The following is a 19326-nucleotide window of genomic DNA, read 5'->3' on the forward strand; positions in this document are numbered from 1 at the left end:
TTCTTGGCATATAGAGCTGTAGAGCCATAAGCACCCACCCACCTCCTCGGGTACCTTTATCTGTTGCAGTATTATCTTACTTAGATACACTATACATGGACATCTCTTTTTACTCTTACTAACTCCATCATCACCTTTACGGCAAAACAATCTGGGGATGAAGTTGATGCCCATGTGCACTATCACCGAAAGGAGGAGTCACCTACCTCGTGACTGCAAAGACTTCTTCGAACAAAAACAAAGTGCAAACATCCGGGCCCAACACCAGATGGCGATCTGTGCTAAAGCATATGGCTCTACAGCTCTATATGCCAAGAACAGATGCATACTGGGTAAGTAGCATTTTCCTTACACCCTCCTGCTCCGTGCCATTTATTTCTAAGGTAGGGGAGCCTAAAGAGTCAACAATTGCACCTCTTTTTTAGTGTACCTGTCACCATTCTCTGAACTTATAAAATCTTTCAAGCTTAATTGCTAGAACTATGGAGATGATGTCCAAATCACCTTCGAAGCAGAAAATCTTTCAGTCCTCAAGCCTAGAAATTGGCCTGCCTGACTGCAATAGACCAATCGATGCACAGTAGTCACCTTACATTAAACTGAACAAAAACTAGAACTCTCACCTGTGAGACATTGTTCCATTATGTCTCTCTACCTCCATGGTATCCAGAGCTAAGTACTAACACTGACCATATCAAAGAAGGTGAAAAACCTTGGTGAAACGATGGACTCCACCTGTCACTCAAAATCTAAGTTTAAAACGTGATCAGAGACACCTACACAAGGGGAATGCTATGACATATCTTCCCTTACCTAGGCCTGTTGCACAAGATTCAGACATGAACAGTCCTTGTGTTGTCACTTGTTGACTATGCAAATGGTCTTTATATTGGCATATCCTAAAACTAATGAGTTACAACTTATCCAGAATGTGGCAGCAACATTTCTCTTAAACTTGAGAAGGTGGAATCCCATCAGCCCTGTCTTGCCCTGAAATCTTTATACTTGCTATGAGTGGCAAGATGAATCTCATGAAATCCCTCTCATCAGGCAATCTGTGGGTAAGGACCTGTGTTTGTTGCAGTCGAAACTCAAACTGTGCCGATCATATTTCAGCCTGGGAGTCTTGTTCCTTCTGGGAGCTTACAGAGGTTTGTGCCAACAAATATGACCGGAAGGATTGCCATATATCAAGTGGTCTGGACCCTGGGTGTTGCAGTTGAGCGTATAGCTCACTAATAGTGTTGCAATATGACAGGCCCAATTTAGAGTTTGGCGGTGGGGTACTTCGTCGCAACTGCGACTGAATACCCTGTCCACCAAACTCTCATTGTGCCTGCCCTATTTTGAGTCAAGCGAACTGTCAGGTTTACCCTGACTGAGTACAATTTACTCCATCAATGTAAACTTCCTCCGACAGCCCTAGGGAGGATGGGTCGTTGGAGGTAAGCCATCCGACTGTCTGCCCTAGTTAGAGTGGCTGGTCTATTTGGCTATGTTTTACATGGTGTGTCACAGAAATATACTGGTGGTGAGGGACAGTAAAATGGTTTAAAAAAATTATCCCCACACCATGGGAGAAAATGTCCATGATGTTGGTGCCATTATTCTTTTGGGTTCCGCTTTGGTAGCTAGTTTTTGGAAAAGAGAAATGTAAAGTTCATCCCAGGACCGGGTTTTAACTCTAAATTGGCCAGAAGAGTAAAGGCCGGGTGGTGTAAGTAAAATCCTCCACTACCCTGACTGCCTAAATTGGGCCCCACGTATCATCCAGTCTATTTCCCTGGTCACTGTTAGATTTTTAGATTGTGCCTTCCTAAAGTGCCAAGAAGCAATTGTGTACAAGCACTCCAAATATAATTTAGAAAAATATAACTTCCACCAGAATGTATTAACATTTATGAACAATGTAGTGAAGCTAGAATGCCTAAAGCATATTATTCTGCCAAATCAATTTGTGAACTACTGCAATACTCAAAAGATCTGTCTCTTAATTGTCACAGTACAGCACCTTTTTGCTACCTCTACACATACAGACGTCCAGATTGGTATGCATATTTATGGTTTCATATATCTGCAGTTAGCACATATCTTTAAAATGGAGACCAGTCAGTTTTTCAAATCCCTGTCACAAAGGCTTTTTGGAAGGGTTAAAGAGTAATTCCTCTTAGGGTAGCAATAGCTTTTTACAGTAATGGGAGCACCATTTGAATTATTCAATTTTTACCCTCTTCTTTGCACAATTTAGATGGATTATTGTGATTTATGTAAATCACACTCTTACAGTCAGGGAAACACAACAACATTTGTTGCTTTTGCACCTCTGCATCTTGTTATCCCAGTCTTTAAGGTGGGTATTTCAAGGTTGCTTATTAGATGCATTCAACTATGTGATGCTACAGCTAAGTGCACTCTATACATTCTACTGCAAGACAGGAGCCACAAAGGATTTCCCAGGCAACATACCATTAACAGACATATGTCCGGCTGCTACTTGGTCATCATTTCAAATATTTACTAAACACTGTTAATGGTATGTGAATGTTCAGGCCGAACAAGAAGCAGAGGTGGGTCAAACCATGCTAAAGCTTTGTTCCAAGCACCTCCCACTACCACTCGCAGGTCACAGCTTTAGAGCATGGGGTACTGTTTTCACACTATGCACATCATGTGCTCTGCAGCAGCACATGCTGTCAACAGAAAACATTAAATTCCTGGAATAGTCAGTTTGCTGTTGACTGCTACACATAGACTCTCAGGTGGATTAGGGTAAGTTGTCAGAAAGCCGGAAAAAAAGAAAGGAAAAATGTTACACTCTCAGATGAGGAAAAGCAGGTGTGAGACACAAGAGGAAAGCCAAGTAGGGGTATATACCATAAGAAGGTTATAAGATGAGTCCATGTGGCAGTGGTCTTCCTGTGGCAAATAGTTTGAGAGCCATACAAAACATGGCAAAGCTTTCCTCTGCCACATGTTTGCTTCACGTCAGCTTTGAGACTATACTATCGCTCTGAAATGTATTCGGTCTTTTGATTCAATCTTTTAAGTGGGGACTAGGAGAGAGATGGACTCTCTAAAAGGATGGCTACCTTCATGGCACTTTTAGTCCGTAGTCTCTTTCCTGCTACACCAACCATCTATGTCCCGCTCACCTTAAGCTGAGAAAAGGAAAGTGTCCTACCTAGCATAAATGGATGGAAACAGAGGGAAAATAATTTTGAGGAGTTATGCAGAAGTGTAGCAAAGCCTGTGCCCTGTGTTATTGAACAATTGTGCGTGACAGTAGGAGAGAGCCTTCAAGACCTACAGCACCAGAGTTAACGTTTCCTGTTTCCCTCCATAGCTCATTTGTCATGAACTAATTCCCGGAGGAAAGACAATGGCAGTCACAAATGAAAATAAGTAAGTGTTTACTTAACTTTTAAATATTAACATCTTAAATATGGTTTTCCAAATCATGAGCTTATATTTCACATGTATTGGAGCAAACAGATCTTGTCTGAAATTAAGAATATGTAAAGTTTTTATTTCACATATTTTATTTCTTGGAATTACTTTGTAGCCATTGGTATGTATTTACGTTCTCATGTGCTTGACAGTATTTGCAGTAGTGTAAAAACTTTTGCTTTAAAATTGGGATGCCATAGTAATGTATGAAGAAGGAGACAGTGGGATGATTTTACATGAGCACATAGTACAGATTTGCAGTACTTCGATCAGTCCATTGTAGAAAATGAAGAAGAGAAACTGGTCTGGAAAGAAACTCTGAGATTTACCTTGAAGATCCTTTTCATATGAAGGACCCGTGAGATGGGTCAAAGTTATACACATGTATCTTATGAGACCTGTGGCTCGATGTGGTGCAGCCTAATTGGAATTTCAGAAACACTTTCCTATTGTGAAAGCTCTTGATGTTTCTAGAGTAAAGTTAACTTCTGAACAAAAGTACTATATAAACTAAACATACCCTGTCCCACAAGTAAATGGTGATAGTGAGCCATATTGTGCAACATAGTATTTGTATCTGTCCAGATATGCCAGGCTTCTGTCCTTAATCTCCACATATTATTCAAAGGTATTATTGAGATTCTTACTTGGCAAGCGTTTGTTTACTCAAGATTCTTTACAGCAATGTGTGTATATGTGCAATAGAAAGAAAACATTTTTAATGTTTCAAGGTTTTGTCTGCAGACTAATCTTGGACGATGTTCATCAGATCCTGGATGGAGGAAATGTATGTCTTTGTTATGTTAGATCCTACTGCAGCCTTTCATATGGTGGCTGGCAAGCGACTATTGGCAGTTCTCCAGAAATGCATGAGTTTCAGAGGCTCAGAGTTGAGCTTGTTTGTCTCCTATGTCTCTAAACTATCCCAGATTAGCTTTCACATCTCTGACTCCTCCACTGTAGCTTGCGGCATTCGCTAGCGTGCCATACCAGCTCCATTGATTTTTCAGTGTTTACCTGCACCTTGGAACAATGAGTTTAATCTGTGAGGGTACCAGAGTTGCGCTTGATGAGTATGTTGATGATACAAAGGTTTCCATGAAAAGATCCTCATACAGAATATCACACAGTTGCATGCAGCTCTCGTAGATGTAGAGTAGATGCCTAACAGCTTTCCTAAACTCAACACCCAAAAAAATTTGTTTATTCAGTCCTCATCAAAACACTAAGTTTCAGTCCTGATCTGCTCAAAGAGGTATAAGCTTCAGACTTCTCACCATCTCGCACACTGATCTATCTAGGTTCCTCACTTGATACTGCATATCTCAATAGTACCACACATTAATAGTTATCAAAGCAGAGAATCCTGCCCATAAAAAATGTAACCTTTGTTACTATCTGAGAAACTAAAGGCTGCTGCCAACTCTTTACTTATATCATGACTGGAACTAAACGTTTGCAATGCAGTACTGGTAGGTTTGCCTCAGTCTTCATGCAACCTCTTTAAAGCCATATTCCAAGCTATGAACAGACTGTTCATCCTTAAGAAAATACGATCAGATTACATGAGGTTAGCAGTAAGTAAAAGCTCTACTGTCTCACATACAACACATTGCATTTTTACACTTGAACCTACCTCACATACTTGCTCAAACTTTTCAAGGAAAAAGAGGTCTGTGAAGCACGATGGCACTAGTATTGGAAAGTCCTCATTCCAGAACATTACATGCATAACACCAATCATTCTCAAATGCGTACCAAGCAAATTAAGACAGACCCCATCCTTAAGTACTTGTAGGGTTGTTTAAAAATTAATCTTTTCAGAATATACCTTCCTAATGAGTAGTTGTCCTCGATGCTGACCCCATCTGCTGTGCACATTTGGTTCCTTTCCTATTCAGCTGAAGACCACAATTTGTTCTTGTGTAATAGTCCCTCCCTGCCCACTTGTAGGAATGTGGATTATTATGTGGTGTGGTTGTGATACCTCGCCATATAATAATATCACAATCTGTATCAGGTCCATTTAGGTTTTTTAATAAAAACCTTTAACTTATTCCTTGGTAGCTGTGGCACAGAGCAGTCACGTTTAGTCAAAGGAACAGGTGTAAAGCATTTAGAAGGGTTGTGTACTGGCCCCACTTCTGTATTCCCTATACACTAACAGGCTAGAGGCAATTCTGGGTCGCTTCACTAAGGATATTCCTTATGTAGACTCATCCCCTTTACCCATACTTCTATATGCGGATGACAGTGTTACTGGCCAGAACCCCGATGGCACTACAGAACCTCATACAGGATTATTTTAGCTATATGGCTAACTCAGACCCGAGTATAAATGTTTTTGAAATCTTTTGTTTTAATTGCCCGGGCTCTTCCTAAAAAATCTTTTAAATTTCATATAGAGGACCAGAAGCTGGAAGTGGTTGATTCATTCGACTATCTGGGAGTAACATTTGATAGTAAGTTATCTTGGAAAAATATGCTTTAAGTAGAAAGGCTCTTTTGGAAAATGGGATTAGGGCTTTGGCTGATCTTTCTACAAAACTGGGTTTCAAGCCTTTGCCAGAAATAATACCTATTTATTCACGAAAAATGCTGGCAAGTGTGATATATGGGGCAGCGATCTGGGGTACGGTAGACCCAGCTCTGCTCCAACTTGTTGAAGATGCCTTTTGTAAGGAATTGCTTTTGCTTCCCAGCACTTGTGCAAACTATCGCGCGAATAACTGGTTTTACCCTATCTCAAGGTTGTAATTAGACCGGCCACCCTCCTGCTATGGCTCTCTGTTTGGTCAAGTCAATGCTTGCAACTTAACTAGGCGATCCTAGAGATTGTTTACACCGACAGGATCCTGTGATTTAACTATGTTAAGAGCACTATATCTGACTTAGGTCTCCAATATTTATATGAGTTCCCACAGTGATGCACCTCATTTCCAAAGGCAAAACTAAAAAAGATCTTCTTGGAAAAACCTTCAAATGATAAGTGGGAAAGAAACAAACACAAATCAACTATAATTGCATATAGCCTTCTTCCCACGGCCAAATCTATATTACATTCATATTTCTCATTTGTACGGAACCCACAGCATAGATATATTTTGATCAGATTTAGGATGAACTATATTCCGTCAATGTTCAGTTTGCCAGCTAACATTTATTCGGTGAAAGATTTACCTCAATGCCCATGTAATGGTAGAGCACCTCAAGCAACCTACATATTCCCTTTTTTTGCACATTCTATGTTCCCCAAAGGAAAGCTTGGTTAGTCCCCATGTTAAGGAAATACAATTTTACTCTATATAAGCATGCACTGCACTTTATACTACAGCTCCCAGATCCCTATGTGTGTTACTCTCTTGCTTCCTATTTGTGGGCAGTGGCCTGTAGAACACGTTTAACTTTATAATTGCATTTTTAATTGGCTTATTCTGTCTGATACTGATAAAGTTATGAGTTTATGGACTTATTTTATATGATGCAAGTTTTGTAAATATTTTATTGAGGTAATGGTTTTAACTTGTTTTATATCTGTACCTTTTATGCGTTGAAATAAAGTATGTCTGACTAACTGACATTTCGAAGTATCAAAACAGTTGGGAAGTAAGTAACACAACATAATAAAAGTCTGATCATTTATGAAAATAGGATACCCTTTTAAGTTTAAATAGACTCCAAAATGCCAAAAATCCATTAAGGGAAACTGGTGATATGATTTTTCAAAGATAAAATAAAGCACTGTAGTTCAAGCTTTAAGATACAACAAATCGTTGCTAATAGTGTTTTGGTTTGGAGCCAACTGGCAAGAACCTCTACTAAAACTCTGTTGGAGTGGCTATAATGGGTTTGGGAGCAAGTCACAGGGACAACTTAAATCCTGGGAGATAGTTACCTATCGGGTCCTGTAGTTTCGGTGTCCTCATTGTATTTTTGTCCCTTATCGTGGTCCATCAAAGAAGTGTTCTTGGGGATACAGGATGTTGACGATGCTGAAGAGATACGAGTCTTCCTGGGACCACCCTTGGGTTCACAAGCATCATGAGTCGTCTCTGGCATCAGGGCTCTGTCTCCCACAATGCACTAGTGGAGCCAAGGGCAGATCCAGTCACAATGAGTGAACTGGTCTCCTGCTTACATTGGTCTAAGCAATTACTTGCTGGTAATTAAATATTTCTTGAGCCTCACGTCCCACGAACTCAGGGACACCTCATGTAGGTCAGAGTACACTTCTGCATCCAACATTGGGCAGGCATTCTAGGGCAGCTGGGCTCTCGAGTGTGCAGGCTTCCTTAGATGTTTTACTCCTGATGGTTAACAGGAGGCTAGCCTCCTAGCCCTTGGAGTCACTTCTTCTGTCCTGGCACAAGTGGAAGTCTTGTCCACGAGTAGAAACAGTCCTCTTTGTGGGTCCCTCAGCTGCAGCAGATGCAGTCCAGTTTTCTTTCCAGTCCGGTAGCAATCTTAAGACTGCGTGCCAGGGGTGCCACTTTTATGCATTCTGCATGTTTGTTCGATGGGAGGACTTACTAGCCAATTAGGGACCACCTCCCATGAGGCAACCCTTGCCACTTTACATCACTTCCTGGGGATTTTGCCTTCAACAATCACAGAGTACCCTTCTCTGCCTGAATCCAAGATGGCTCAGGTCTTCTTACCCTGTGTGGAGCTCTGGGTACACCCCTAAGGTGTACCCAGCAGAATGAGTCACTCCTCGTAGGAAAAAGTTCTGCAATGGGTTTTCCACCTCTGGAGGAGATACTTGCCGGTCTACACAAAGGAGCAGGCAGGCTATGGTGTGATCGCATCTTGCTTCACTGAGGCAGTAGCCTCTTTGAGGATGAGCCATCTGTGGCCACCACCCGGTAGTCAGCCTCCTGGAGGAGGTCACACCTTCTCCCACCAACGGTTCATTGTCTTATGTGTTCCTGTGAGCGCTTCACACTTCCTAGCAGGTGGCAGCCTGTTGTCTCGATGTACAACATCTGCGGGCAGCCAGTAATGGCTACCAGAGGTTTAAGCATCAAAGTTTTAAATCACCTTTGCCTTAAAAGTTCCTTCCAATACAACTTTATCAATGAGTAAGGTTTAATGCAACAATACATTTTATACCCAAAAGTGTCATATTTGGTGGCCCCATATGGAAGATAGTGCGTATAGCTTAGGTTAGTGAAACTCGGTTAGCCAATAGGGCTACTTGCCTCACTACAGTGAAAATGGCAATTTCAGGTTTTCACTATCCGGGCATGTCAAACATGAGAGGAACATGCCTTATTTTATTAATATCTAGCACCCTGCCCTGGGGGCTACCAAATCCTTGCCTATGGGGTGTTATTATTATTGCAAAGGAAGGTTTTGGCTTGGTAAGAAAGCTTATTTTGCCATGTTGATTTGGCAGTTTGGTAGCTGCCTGAGCAGGCTGCAGTGGCAGGCCTAGAGTCACGTTTTCACCTTTGTCACTGTAATGGTTGCACAAGTAAGTGCTGCTGTCCACATTTAACTTACTAGTCCTGATCACCTATTTTACTATATACTAGGAACTTATGCGTAAGTTAAATTTGGTAATCAGGTATTAGTCAATCGTCCTTATACTTTAAGCAGACAGAGTAAATGCAGTGGGGCCTGTCCTGCAGGGCTCAGTGCACTACAGAGTCGAACAACCAGCAACAGAAATCCAAAATTGGGAGGGGGTGGGGGGGTTTCATAAAAATAGAGGCACTTTTCTACAGACTGTGTTATGTTCTTTAAAAGTTTTTTTTCTAATTATTATTATTGCTACTGCAACATGTAATCTGTTGTTCTATTTGTGCATTGTCCACATACTCCCTAGTGATGGAGAGCTACAGAAATTTTCAAATAAATAAAATATGTATTAGTTATGCACACCGAAGTAAAGTTACAAAAACATTTTCTTAGGACTTGCCTAAAAGACACTAGCACACCTCTTGAGAGTGGTGTTTAGGGGACTGAGCTCATAGATTGTGTTCTTCCCTTCTTCTGTTTTCAGGTTTTGTGATGGATATACAATTTCCTTTCAGATTAATTGAGCCTTTCCATTCCTGCTGGTGCTGGGTTTTAGTATTATATGTTATGTTATTTGGGACTTATAGCACAGACTTACAGCTGGATAGATATACAGGCACTGTTAAACTAATATTGTCATAGACACCTAAAACAATATCCACATTGAAAAGCCAGGTTTTTAAGGTTGCAGAAAGTTTCAGATGATTGCTTAAAAATGTGACACTCAGCGGTAAAGAATTTCAGGACATGTCTGCCTGTATCCGGAACGTTTGTCCACCAAATCTAGCAAGACGAAAGGCATCTAATGGAAATGTTACTTATTTTGTTGGAATTTGAGTCTTTCTCAAAGATCAATCCCTTAGAACACATGCCTTCTATATTCTTCAAATAATGGCCATGGGAGATCAACAATGATCCATACACCCACCCTCGTTCTTTAAGTGTATGTTATTAAAATGTTTGCTTTTTCTGAATCTTAACTAAAAATATTGGTTTGGTCACAAGTAGACTTTATCCATCATGTTAGAGACTCTCAAACTCTACATCTGACCAAACATATTTGTTAACCATGCCATTAAGAACAGGTGAATAAAATACATTACCCTGCGTGAGTGCCATTTTTTGTTTATACTTGTTCTCAACCCTGTTAAGCTAAGGCCAAACCACAGAGATGATCAAACAAAAGAGGGACCACACACGCTTAAAAGATTCTCACTAGCACATGCTTCAAAGATTCTCATATGAGTTAGGGCACTTCCAGTTTAGTAGCCATGCGCTGAAGCATCTGACAATGCACATAGTGTGACCAACAAGGTGATGAGAAGTTAGATAAAACATACAGGTTCTTTTTCCCCCTTGCTGTACTTAGTCTCGCCAAAAACAGAGAAGGACCCAGTGAGAATAATCTGTGAGAGAAACTGGGTGCTTCAATCTGTTCTCATACAAGATACTTGGAGGGTGTTGCAAAGTCATCCTGTGCCCTGGGCACCCCCCAACTTTTTGCTGACTGATGCTGATGGTAACTGACTCTGACTGACTCTGGGCTCTGCCTAACCAGCCCCAGGGTCAGTGCTATGCTGAAAGAAACACATTAGAATACAGTTAAAACGCCTACATACACTAGGGTACACAATGGTATGGTGGGGTATGCCTGTGATTGGCATGACCTACCCTTAAAGCTCCTAGTATATAATAGGGCAGGGGGATTGAAACTAGCTAGAAGTCCCTAGTACACTGGGGCATGGCAGTTTAAAGGCCAGCAGCTATTTTTGCACTTGCATGTGTGCACTGTTGAACCCTGAGGTCAGTTTAAAAGCAGCACTAGGTGCCAGGACTGCTTTTAAAAAGTAAATTGTGCCCAAACTCGACTTTGGTGTTTGGGGCACGTAAAAATGGATACCCTACAATGTTTTGGCATGTTAGGGACCCCCAGGGTCTCCCCTAGGTATCCCAGGGGTAGGGGGTCAGGTATTTCACATTTTACTCCCCACAGTGCTGCTCAAATTCGACTGTGATGCTAGGATCAATGTAAAGGGAAAATCTGCACTCTTTCTACAGATTCAGAACCCCTAAAGTCTCCCCTAGTTGCACATGGGGTGGGGTTCCTGTAGATATAAGGCAAGTACTTATAAAATATGTTTTTGTAAGTCCTGGTGCTGGAAAAATGGCCCACGTCATTTTTCCCTTTGCAAATCCCTTGTTACATAGGTTAACATGGTAGGAAGTTATTGATTAATAACTATTGATAGGAGAGGACTAGACATGCCATTCAAAGACTTCCCAGAATTTTATTAATAAATCCAACAATATCATATTGTTGAATTTCTCCTAAAGTGTACATACAAGAAGTTATAAGACTTTCTTTTTTGTAAGTCCAAATTCAGCCTTCCAGTGGTCTGCCCTGATTGGTCAGTGTTAAGTGGATTAGCCAGGCTGCCTTGAAGAGGTGATAAAGAGCCCCTGGGGTTAACCAGTTCTGCTGGGAGGGCAGTTTGCTGTTCCATAGGAATGCCAGTCCAGGGGGAGTAGTCGTGAACCATGGGCTTCAAAGGCAGAGGGATGGCTACAGTGTCAGCTTCCACTTCACACTTTTGACCCCCACCAGACCCAGGATTAGGGAAGGTATGTGCAGATGGTAGGGGGAGAGTCTATGGAAGTAAGCCATCCTAGGGGGTGTGTTCAGCCAGCTCTTACCTCCTCGCTGGAAAATCAGCCATTATGGATTTGGAAGATTTGATGCACTCTGGGACAAAATAATGCCACACTCTACAAGATGTGGTCATAACTTGGAGGAGTTACCCTGCTCCCATTGGTCAGAAGTGACCTCCTGTCTGACCCAGAGAACTTGGAATAAGTATCTGAGAGGGGCAGAGCCCTCCATATCTGCTGCTTGAAACTTCCTAAAGCAAGAAGTGCCCTGCTGAGAAGCTTTGCTGTGCGAAGATTTCTACGGCCTGACCTCTGAAACTGCACCATCTGAAACTACAGCCGTGTGGATTATTTTGCTGAAAAATAACTAAAGAGTGGACTCCCTGAAAGCTACAGGTTAAAAGAGCTCAACTGGAACATCACCAACTAAATCTACACCTTGGAGACACATCAGTGGATTTGTAAGGGTTTTGTACCAGTGGTTTTTGGGAACTGACGTCCTCAACTTTCAGGGACCATCTTGGAGCTTCCAGACCCTTGAGTAAGTTTGAGACACTTTGGGACCCCTTGAGGAACTTCAGGAAGAAGTTCAATAAGCTTGGAGAACTTTGGAGCAACTTTGAAAAAAAGCTCCATAGAGGGACCGACTCAACCTGGCCAGCCAGGCCGCCTGCCTTCAACCGCGAGCCGGCCAAGCCATCCAGGTTTGTCCCGCTAAAAGCTCCATCGCATCAACTTCCAGAAATTGACCGGGACTAGAGAAAATCTGAAGCTGGCGAACCCTCACCGGATCCGGCTACATGAGGAGCATCAAGAGACCCTGCGAGAAAAAGCTCCAAGTCCGCTCGTAGAAAAGGTTACCGGGAGCAACCGCGAGAGCCAAGCCGCCTGCCTTCCATTGCGTGTCGGCCTGGATTCCTGGGTTGTCCCGCTGAAGTAAACTTGAAATAGTTTCTAAGTCCGCTCCAGGGAAGTTGACCGGGACCTCATTACAAGTCAAGCCGGCGAACCCTCACCGGATCCGGACTGGCTGGGAGCTTTGAGGACCCTCGGGAAGAAAAGCTTCAGAAAAGTTTCTAACTGTGAAGGTAGAAACTGAGACCGGGACCTGCCAGGAACTGTAGCCTCTCAGGGCTCCATCGCGCCCGGCCTGAAACTTTGACTTTGCCCCGGTCTATCGCGAGCAGGTATCACAATATGGTGCTTTAATTTTCTAAGTGCTATATTTTATTAAATATTTGAAAATTCATATCTCCGATTTCCTACATTGGATTATTGTCGTTTTGGTGTCAATTTAAAGATAAAAATATTTCCTATTTTTATATATTGGCGTTGGATTTTTATTATGTGTTGTGTCTTAATTATTTACTGAAATTGTGTTTTTAAATGCTTTACATACCTGTCTTTGAAGTTAAGCCTGTCTGCTCACAGCCACGTTACCAAGGGTTGAGCATAGGAATAATTTTCTAAGACCTATGCTAAGTCCTATCATTTGTTAGTGGCCTTATTGCCAGTGGCAGACCTATATTTGCCTCTACCAATAACCCACTTTCCAACAGAGGGACTCTTGAGTTTGTCGTTTTTTTCCTCTTCCCTCCCCTTTTCCAGATTGGAACAACAGGTGGCACAAAAAATAGAATAAAAAGTTAAACGTAATAAAGTACATTTAGGAAGGGAAAAATAGTGTGAACTTCAGTCTATTTTTGTAGTGTAATAAGAACACTGTGTTTAAACAACTCTAATACAATATAGTATTTTTGTAATCTACTCTTACAGTTTCTTAAATTTATTTAGGATTCCGGTTTTATTTTATCTCAGAGTGAATCAGAGAAGCATCTATCGCATATAACATTGATGAAAAGTTACATCAGTGCAGCAACTATTTTATACCTTCCTGCTTAGAAACGGGGAGACTGTTGTCAATATTGCATATCTCGTGACCATGCGCCTGGTTATGAAATCTGGCTCTTTTTTCTTACACCTCATTGTTTACGTCCACTGTGTCATCATTCTGTGCTGTAGCTGCCATCATGTACTTTCTATAATCCTACTTTTTGCCTAGCCAACATTGTGTGTGCCAATTTATTGTAACTGTTGGACCCGGCCCTCCCTGCATGCTCATTCCCAAACTTTTTGCCTTCACCCTCTTGTTTTCTGAACCTATTTTTGTTGACATTTAGGACACTAAGCACTTTACTAGTGCTAACATGCTTGTGCTTTCACCTTTAGACATGGTAAAATTGGCCTGTATCTAATTGGCACATTACATTTACTTAGAAAACCCTAGTAAAGTGATGCTACTCAGGGTCTGTAAATTAAATGCTACTAGTGGCCCTGCAGCACAAATTGTGCCACCCACTTAAGCAGCCTTTTAAAAAGGTCTCAGCTCTATATTGCAGCCTCTGTGTGCAGTTTTGAACTGCCATTTCGGCCTGGCAAAATAAACCTTTTGCCAGGCCTAAACCTTCCTTTTTAATACATATAAGACTTATTACTCAACTCCAGGGTAGGCTCTAAACAGTCCATAAGGCAGGGTGCATTGTATTTAAAAAGATGGACATGTACTTTTATGTTTTACATGTCCTGGTAGTGAAAAACTCACAAATTCGTTTTTCACCACTACTGTAAGGCCTACCTCTCCCATTGAATAACATTGGGGTACCTTATTACATTTAATAAGTGATAACTTTTGATTGGGCGCAGGTGGTAAAGTCAAGTGTGATGTCTTTAAGAATTGTAATTTAAAACCCTCTTCAATGGTGAGTTCGGATTTTAAGTCACAATTGTGAAAATGCCCCTTAGAAAGTTGGCATTTTCTTGTCCTAACCATGTTGTGCCTACAGCTTGTTCCTGGGTCACATGACTAGGTGTAGTTGAAAGTTGACCTGCGTGTATTCCGCCAAGACAGCATCACAATAGAGGGTCTGGGTGTTGGCAGCCTGGGCCATCCTGGCTTAATGGCCGTGGCAGAGCTGTCACCTTCCAGACTTGCACTTCAAAGGCACTGGCACAGCTCACATACAAAGGACTTCACACTAGTCTATTTTGCCATGGGACCAGGGCAGGAAGGCAAGACATTCCAGAAACGTCTGTAGGGGGAAACTCCAAAGGTTTCTCTCACTTTGAAGTAAGTGGACACCAGGTATAACAAGCATTGGCATAGCCAATAGGTCTCGCCTTTGGGACCTTTATAAGTGTTTAGCCATGCAACAGTTGATGCTGTTGTACCGATGATATTGTGCTACATAACTAAATACTTATAAGGTCCCAAAGGCGAGACCTATTGGCTATGCCAATGCTTGTTATTAATGGTGTATTAGACTCACAGGCTGGGTCTGATACTCCATCTTGGTTGTGCGTATAGGTAGCAGAGCCCTGGTTTAATATTAAGTCATTAGCAGATGCCTGGTCTAATGTTTTAGCGTTGGTGTTTTGTTGTCAGACGTCTGATATAAATGTTGTTGTTTGTGTGTTGGTGACAGAGGTATAGGTTAGTATTGCATCATTGATGAGTCCTTGGCAAAGGCCTATTCAAATATTGCTTAATTGGTGTTTGTTGTCTGAGGCCTGGCTTAATGGTTCGTCATCTGTATGTTGTTGGCAGACATCTGGTCTTATGTAGTACAATCAGTACTGGTTTTTTACAGTGTAATGGTCTAATGTTGAATCATTGGTGTTTTGACAGAATTGTGGTCTACTGTGGTTTCATTAGAGAGTCCTTTGTAGAGACTAGGTCCGATATTGCATCCATGGTGATTATTTTGCTGAAAAAATAGCAGAAAGATGAAACTGGTAACAAATGAAAAACTGTAATTTTGCTAGTGAATTAGAACAGTTTTGTTCAGTCAGATGGGAGTTAGTGCTAAAAATCCAAAATAAAGACACAGAAACAAATGGAAAAATGGAAAGATTAAATATGCCCAGTTGCAAAACACCATAGTAAACTTCAATAAGAATAAAATAAGGATGGGCTCTCTGCATGTGGACACTTAAGTGATGGTTTAATATGAACACAAGCACCTTGATTAAGAGTTGTATGGTACTGAAGGCATGATAAATCCACACCTGTAGAAACTGGCACCATTTGGTAACACCTCGTTAGAATCATGCAATTAGGAGTTAATCCCCGTACAATGGGGATTAAACAAGGAGACCTGGTTTTACTGAGTGGAATGCTGGTCTGAGCAGGTGGTAAATGTGGATGGTTGCTGTGGGGTGGTGGAAAGGTGAACATTTTGGAGAGGGTGGGAAAGAGCAGGGAGAAAATATTATTGGGAGGGGAGCATGTAATACTTCCCCTGTGCCATGGCTATTGATTGGGTGAAGGCAGGAAAATGGGTCAAATGTGTAATGTAGCTCATTACCAAAGCAATTTTACTGTATAGATTTCCCAGTCAGCAAAACTCAGTCTGTTGTCCCCTCACACAGTAAACCCAGATTCATGAACAACTGCCCGCTCATGAATGAGCAGAATTCCATATGGGGCTTCTGGTCTTCCAAACTCAGAATCGGGGCCTACACATGTCAAAAACATGCTGAATTTAAGGACAAAAAAATGTGTGGATGTGGTAAACGCGGTTCTCCTTCAGGCGCCTTTTCCTGTTTCATGGTAGTTAAATATATCACATTTCGGTCTGATGTTCACTAAGAATTTTTTTTTTTCTTCTTTAAATGCTCACACTCGGTCTGTCTGTCTGTCGCTCTCTTCTCCCCCATACACCTACCGACCTTTTCTTTCTCCCCCTTACACCTACCTACCTCAAAGGGTTTGTAACCAGCCCTCGTCATCCAATTGTCTCTTGTATTGCCCCTCACAGTTGTCTGTCTCCCATTGCAGCTTACAATATGGGTAATTGGATCAACCCATTTAAGACATTGGTTGGGGGCGCTAGGTGGCGCTGGACCGTCATGGCCGCACTTCAGTGAGGCTCTCGCCGGCCGGTCGAAACCACATCCTGCAACACCATCCTCCGGGCCGATAATCCACACTATAACGCCACTAATGGGCAGCACAGCTGAGCGGGACCGCCTGGAGCGAGTTTGAAGGGCATAGGTGACCGGGTGACGGAGATATCGACTGCGGCTGCCGGAGGGCGCGGAGCGGCATTCTGGGCGGAGCAAACAAGCGGCGGCCTCTGCCAGCGCGAGCCTGGGGATTCGCGGGGCCTTCTGGGCCCAGATCTGTACACTGACCGTGGCTGGCGTCGCTGACACTCTGCTGACTGTCCGGGGCGGGACTGGTGTCCCCCCCCCCCTCGCGCTGACTCTGCCGGTGGCTCCTTGAGGCGGCGGACGTGCTGGATCCCTGAGGTGAGGTCGCGCTACGCCGGCGCCTTCAGCGGTGGGCCCACCCTTCACTTGCCTGCCCGGCTGACGCGCCTGGGAGCTGTTGCGCGCTCTCTTGGATCTGCCCTCTGCTGGGGAGCTGAGAGCGGGGATCTCCCGTGTTGCCTTGGGGAGCGGACTGGTAACGGTGGCCATTGCCTTTGATTCTGCGCTGAGGGACGCCGGTGGAGTGACCCGGGGGCCCCGCCTGGCCTGAACCCTGAGACCCCTGGTGCAAGGAGTCGTGGCTTTGGGGCTGAAAAGGCCGTTGAGGTGAGGCAAGCTTTTGTGTGGGGCTGAGCGACGCGTGTGGAGGCCTCGTTGACTTGTGTGCTCCTAGTGGTCTGCGGGGGGCTGGACGACTGGGGGGGGGGCCCGTCACGGTTGGACACTTGGAACGAGCCCTGGGGCAGACCATAGACGCTGCTGTGTGGGCTAGATACTGGGTGACTTGGGCCCTCGCCGGCGGCTGCCATGGGCAAGTCAGATGCGAAGCAGTCGACGCTCCAATTTAACCCCTCTAAGAAGAAAACGCGGGCGCCGCCGGGGGATGGCGGAGAGCAGGACCCTGGTGAGGAGGAGGAGGAGGTGGAATGGAAGACGATCCTTCTAAGCATGCAGAAGAGCCTCACCTCAATCGACGCCAAAATCGACAACATGAATACGCGACTGGAGTCGGTGGTGCACCGGCTGGATCAGCATGGGGAGCGTCTGAAAGAGGCAGAGGGGCGCATTTCGGAGCTGGAGGATGGCGCTGTGACTGGCGCGGCCAAGCTGTCGCAGATGGACCGGCTGCTTAAGGTCATCGCTGACAAAAATGAGGATTTAGAGGCGCGTTCCCGACGGAACAACGTTCGCCTGGTCGGCCTTGCGGAGTCCAGCGGGGGGGGCCGCATGGAGGACTTAATCGAGCGTCTGCTCATTGACAAATTTGGCCGAGACTCCTTTTCTCCGCAGTTGGTGGTGGAGCGCGCCCATCGCTCCTTGGGGCCGCGGCCGGTCCCTGGGGCCCCGCCGTGCCCAGTCATCATCAAATTTCTCAACTATAGGGATCGTGATGTTCTGCTGCGCCTCGCCAGGGAGAAGCAGCCGATCCTGCATGAGAATGTCACCATTTCCTTTTACCCAGACTTTACCCAGGCGGTGCAAGATGCTCGCCGCAAGTTTGCCGGAGTAAAGAAGAAGCTGCAACAACGAGACATACCATATGCCATGCAGTACCCTGCCAAACTCAAGATCACTCATCATGGCAAGCCCCTGTTTTTCGGTAATCCACAGCAGGTGGAGGACTTCCTGCGGGAGCAGCCCTCTGCGGCATCACAGCGTCGTGGCCCTGGGGCGCAGTCGGGCTCTGGCTCTCCGCTGGCTGCCCCGGAAGGATGAGTACTGCTGTCCTGGTTACTTTTGTGTCTCTTTCCCCCTGCGACTGTCTCTTCTCCGAGGTGGGCATTGCCTTGCCCCTCATTGCTCCTGTTCCTCTCTACTTGCTGGATTAGGTATTGGACCGTTGCCATGGCGTGACTGTATGTATGGGGGGGATCACTTCTGTCCTGGAGGGGACTGCCTTTGCCTTTTGACCTCGTTATCCGTGACAGGGGAGTTGGCAGATACTACTTTCTGGGACCCTGCTTGGACCGTTGTCCACTGCTTATGCCGTTTTGGACCGGACATGGATGACCTATTTCGCCCTGGCACTCCCCCCCCCCCCCCCCCCTATCCCACGTAGACTCCTCACCCGCAGGGGTGTTGGTGCGGTGGGTGCAAAGAGGGGATTGGGGAGGGTGGGTCTGGCACCCTAGCGGCTCCTGTTGCGGGTATACCCCAATTCCATTGTTATGTTCGTTGAAAGGGAGGGGAGGGAGTCTAGATTCCGGCAGGATTGGGCTGCTGCGGTGGGTGGGGGTGGGATGGGGGCTGGGGGTTGTTTCAGGGGACTGATGTTTGGGGCAGGTTCCCTCCGGCGCGTTGGGAAAGCCGGACGGGCTGGGTGGGGGTGGATTTGTATCTGTGACAACACACTTAAATACTGGCACATGCACTGTCCGCTATTCGGGCTACAGCTCAGCTGCTCTGGGAACTGGGGCCTGAGGGTGGGTGCTTGGCATTTCCCCGATACCGGGCGGGTTGGCCTGCGGGGCGTGGGAGACAGTCTGCGGGGCCTACCTGGGATTAATAAATGGGGTCCCCACGAGTAACGTTACTGGGGGAGCGGGGGGCGCAGCAGGATCCGCACAGTAAGATTAATGTCTTGACGTGGAATATCAGGGGGCTGGGAGACCCGCGCAAGCGCCGCCAGGTCCTAGGGTATCTGGACCGCCACTGCATACACATAGCATTATTGCAGGAAACCCACACGGACCCCCATAGGGCGCCTACATTCGC

At 44.6% G+C, this 19326-nt stretch overlaps 1 protein-coding gene across 4 annotated transcripts in view; it reads left to right on the forward strand.

Moving 5' to 3' along the window:
• Window positions 1-19326, forward strand: part of UBE3B (ubiquitin protein ligase E3B) — a 389404-nt gene that overhangs the window by 305978 nt on the left and 64100 nt on the right. For all 4 annotated transcript variants that reach the window (XM_085632991.1, XM_085632989.1, XM_085632992.1 and 1 more), the window contains exon 24: window positions 3344-3402. In XM_085632991.1, coding sequence (XP_085489117.1) covers window positions 3344-3402 — 59 coding nt within the window. The remainder of the gene's footprint in view (window positions 1-3343; window positions 3403-19326) is intronic.

The sequence above is a fragment of the Triturus cristatus genome, chromosome 11 (genome assembly GCF_964204655.1).
Source record: "Triturus cristatus chromosome 11, aTriCri1.1, whole genome shotgun sequence".
Lineage (NCBI taxonomy): Eukaryota > Metazoa > Chordata > Amphibia > Caudata > Salamandridae > Triturus > Triturus cristatus.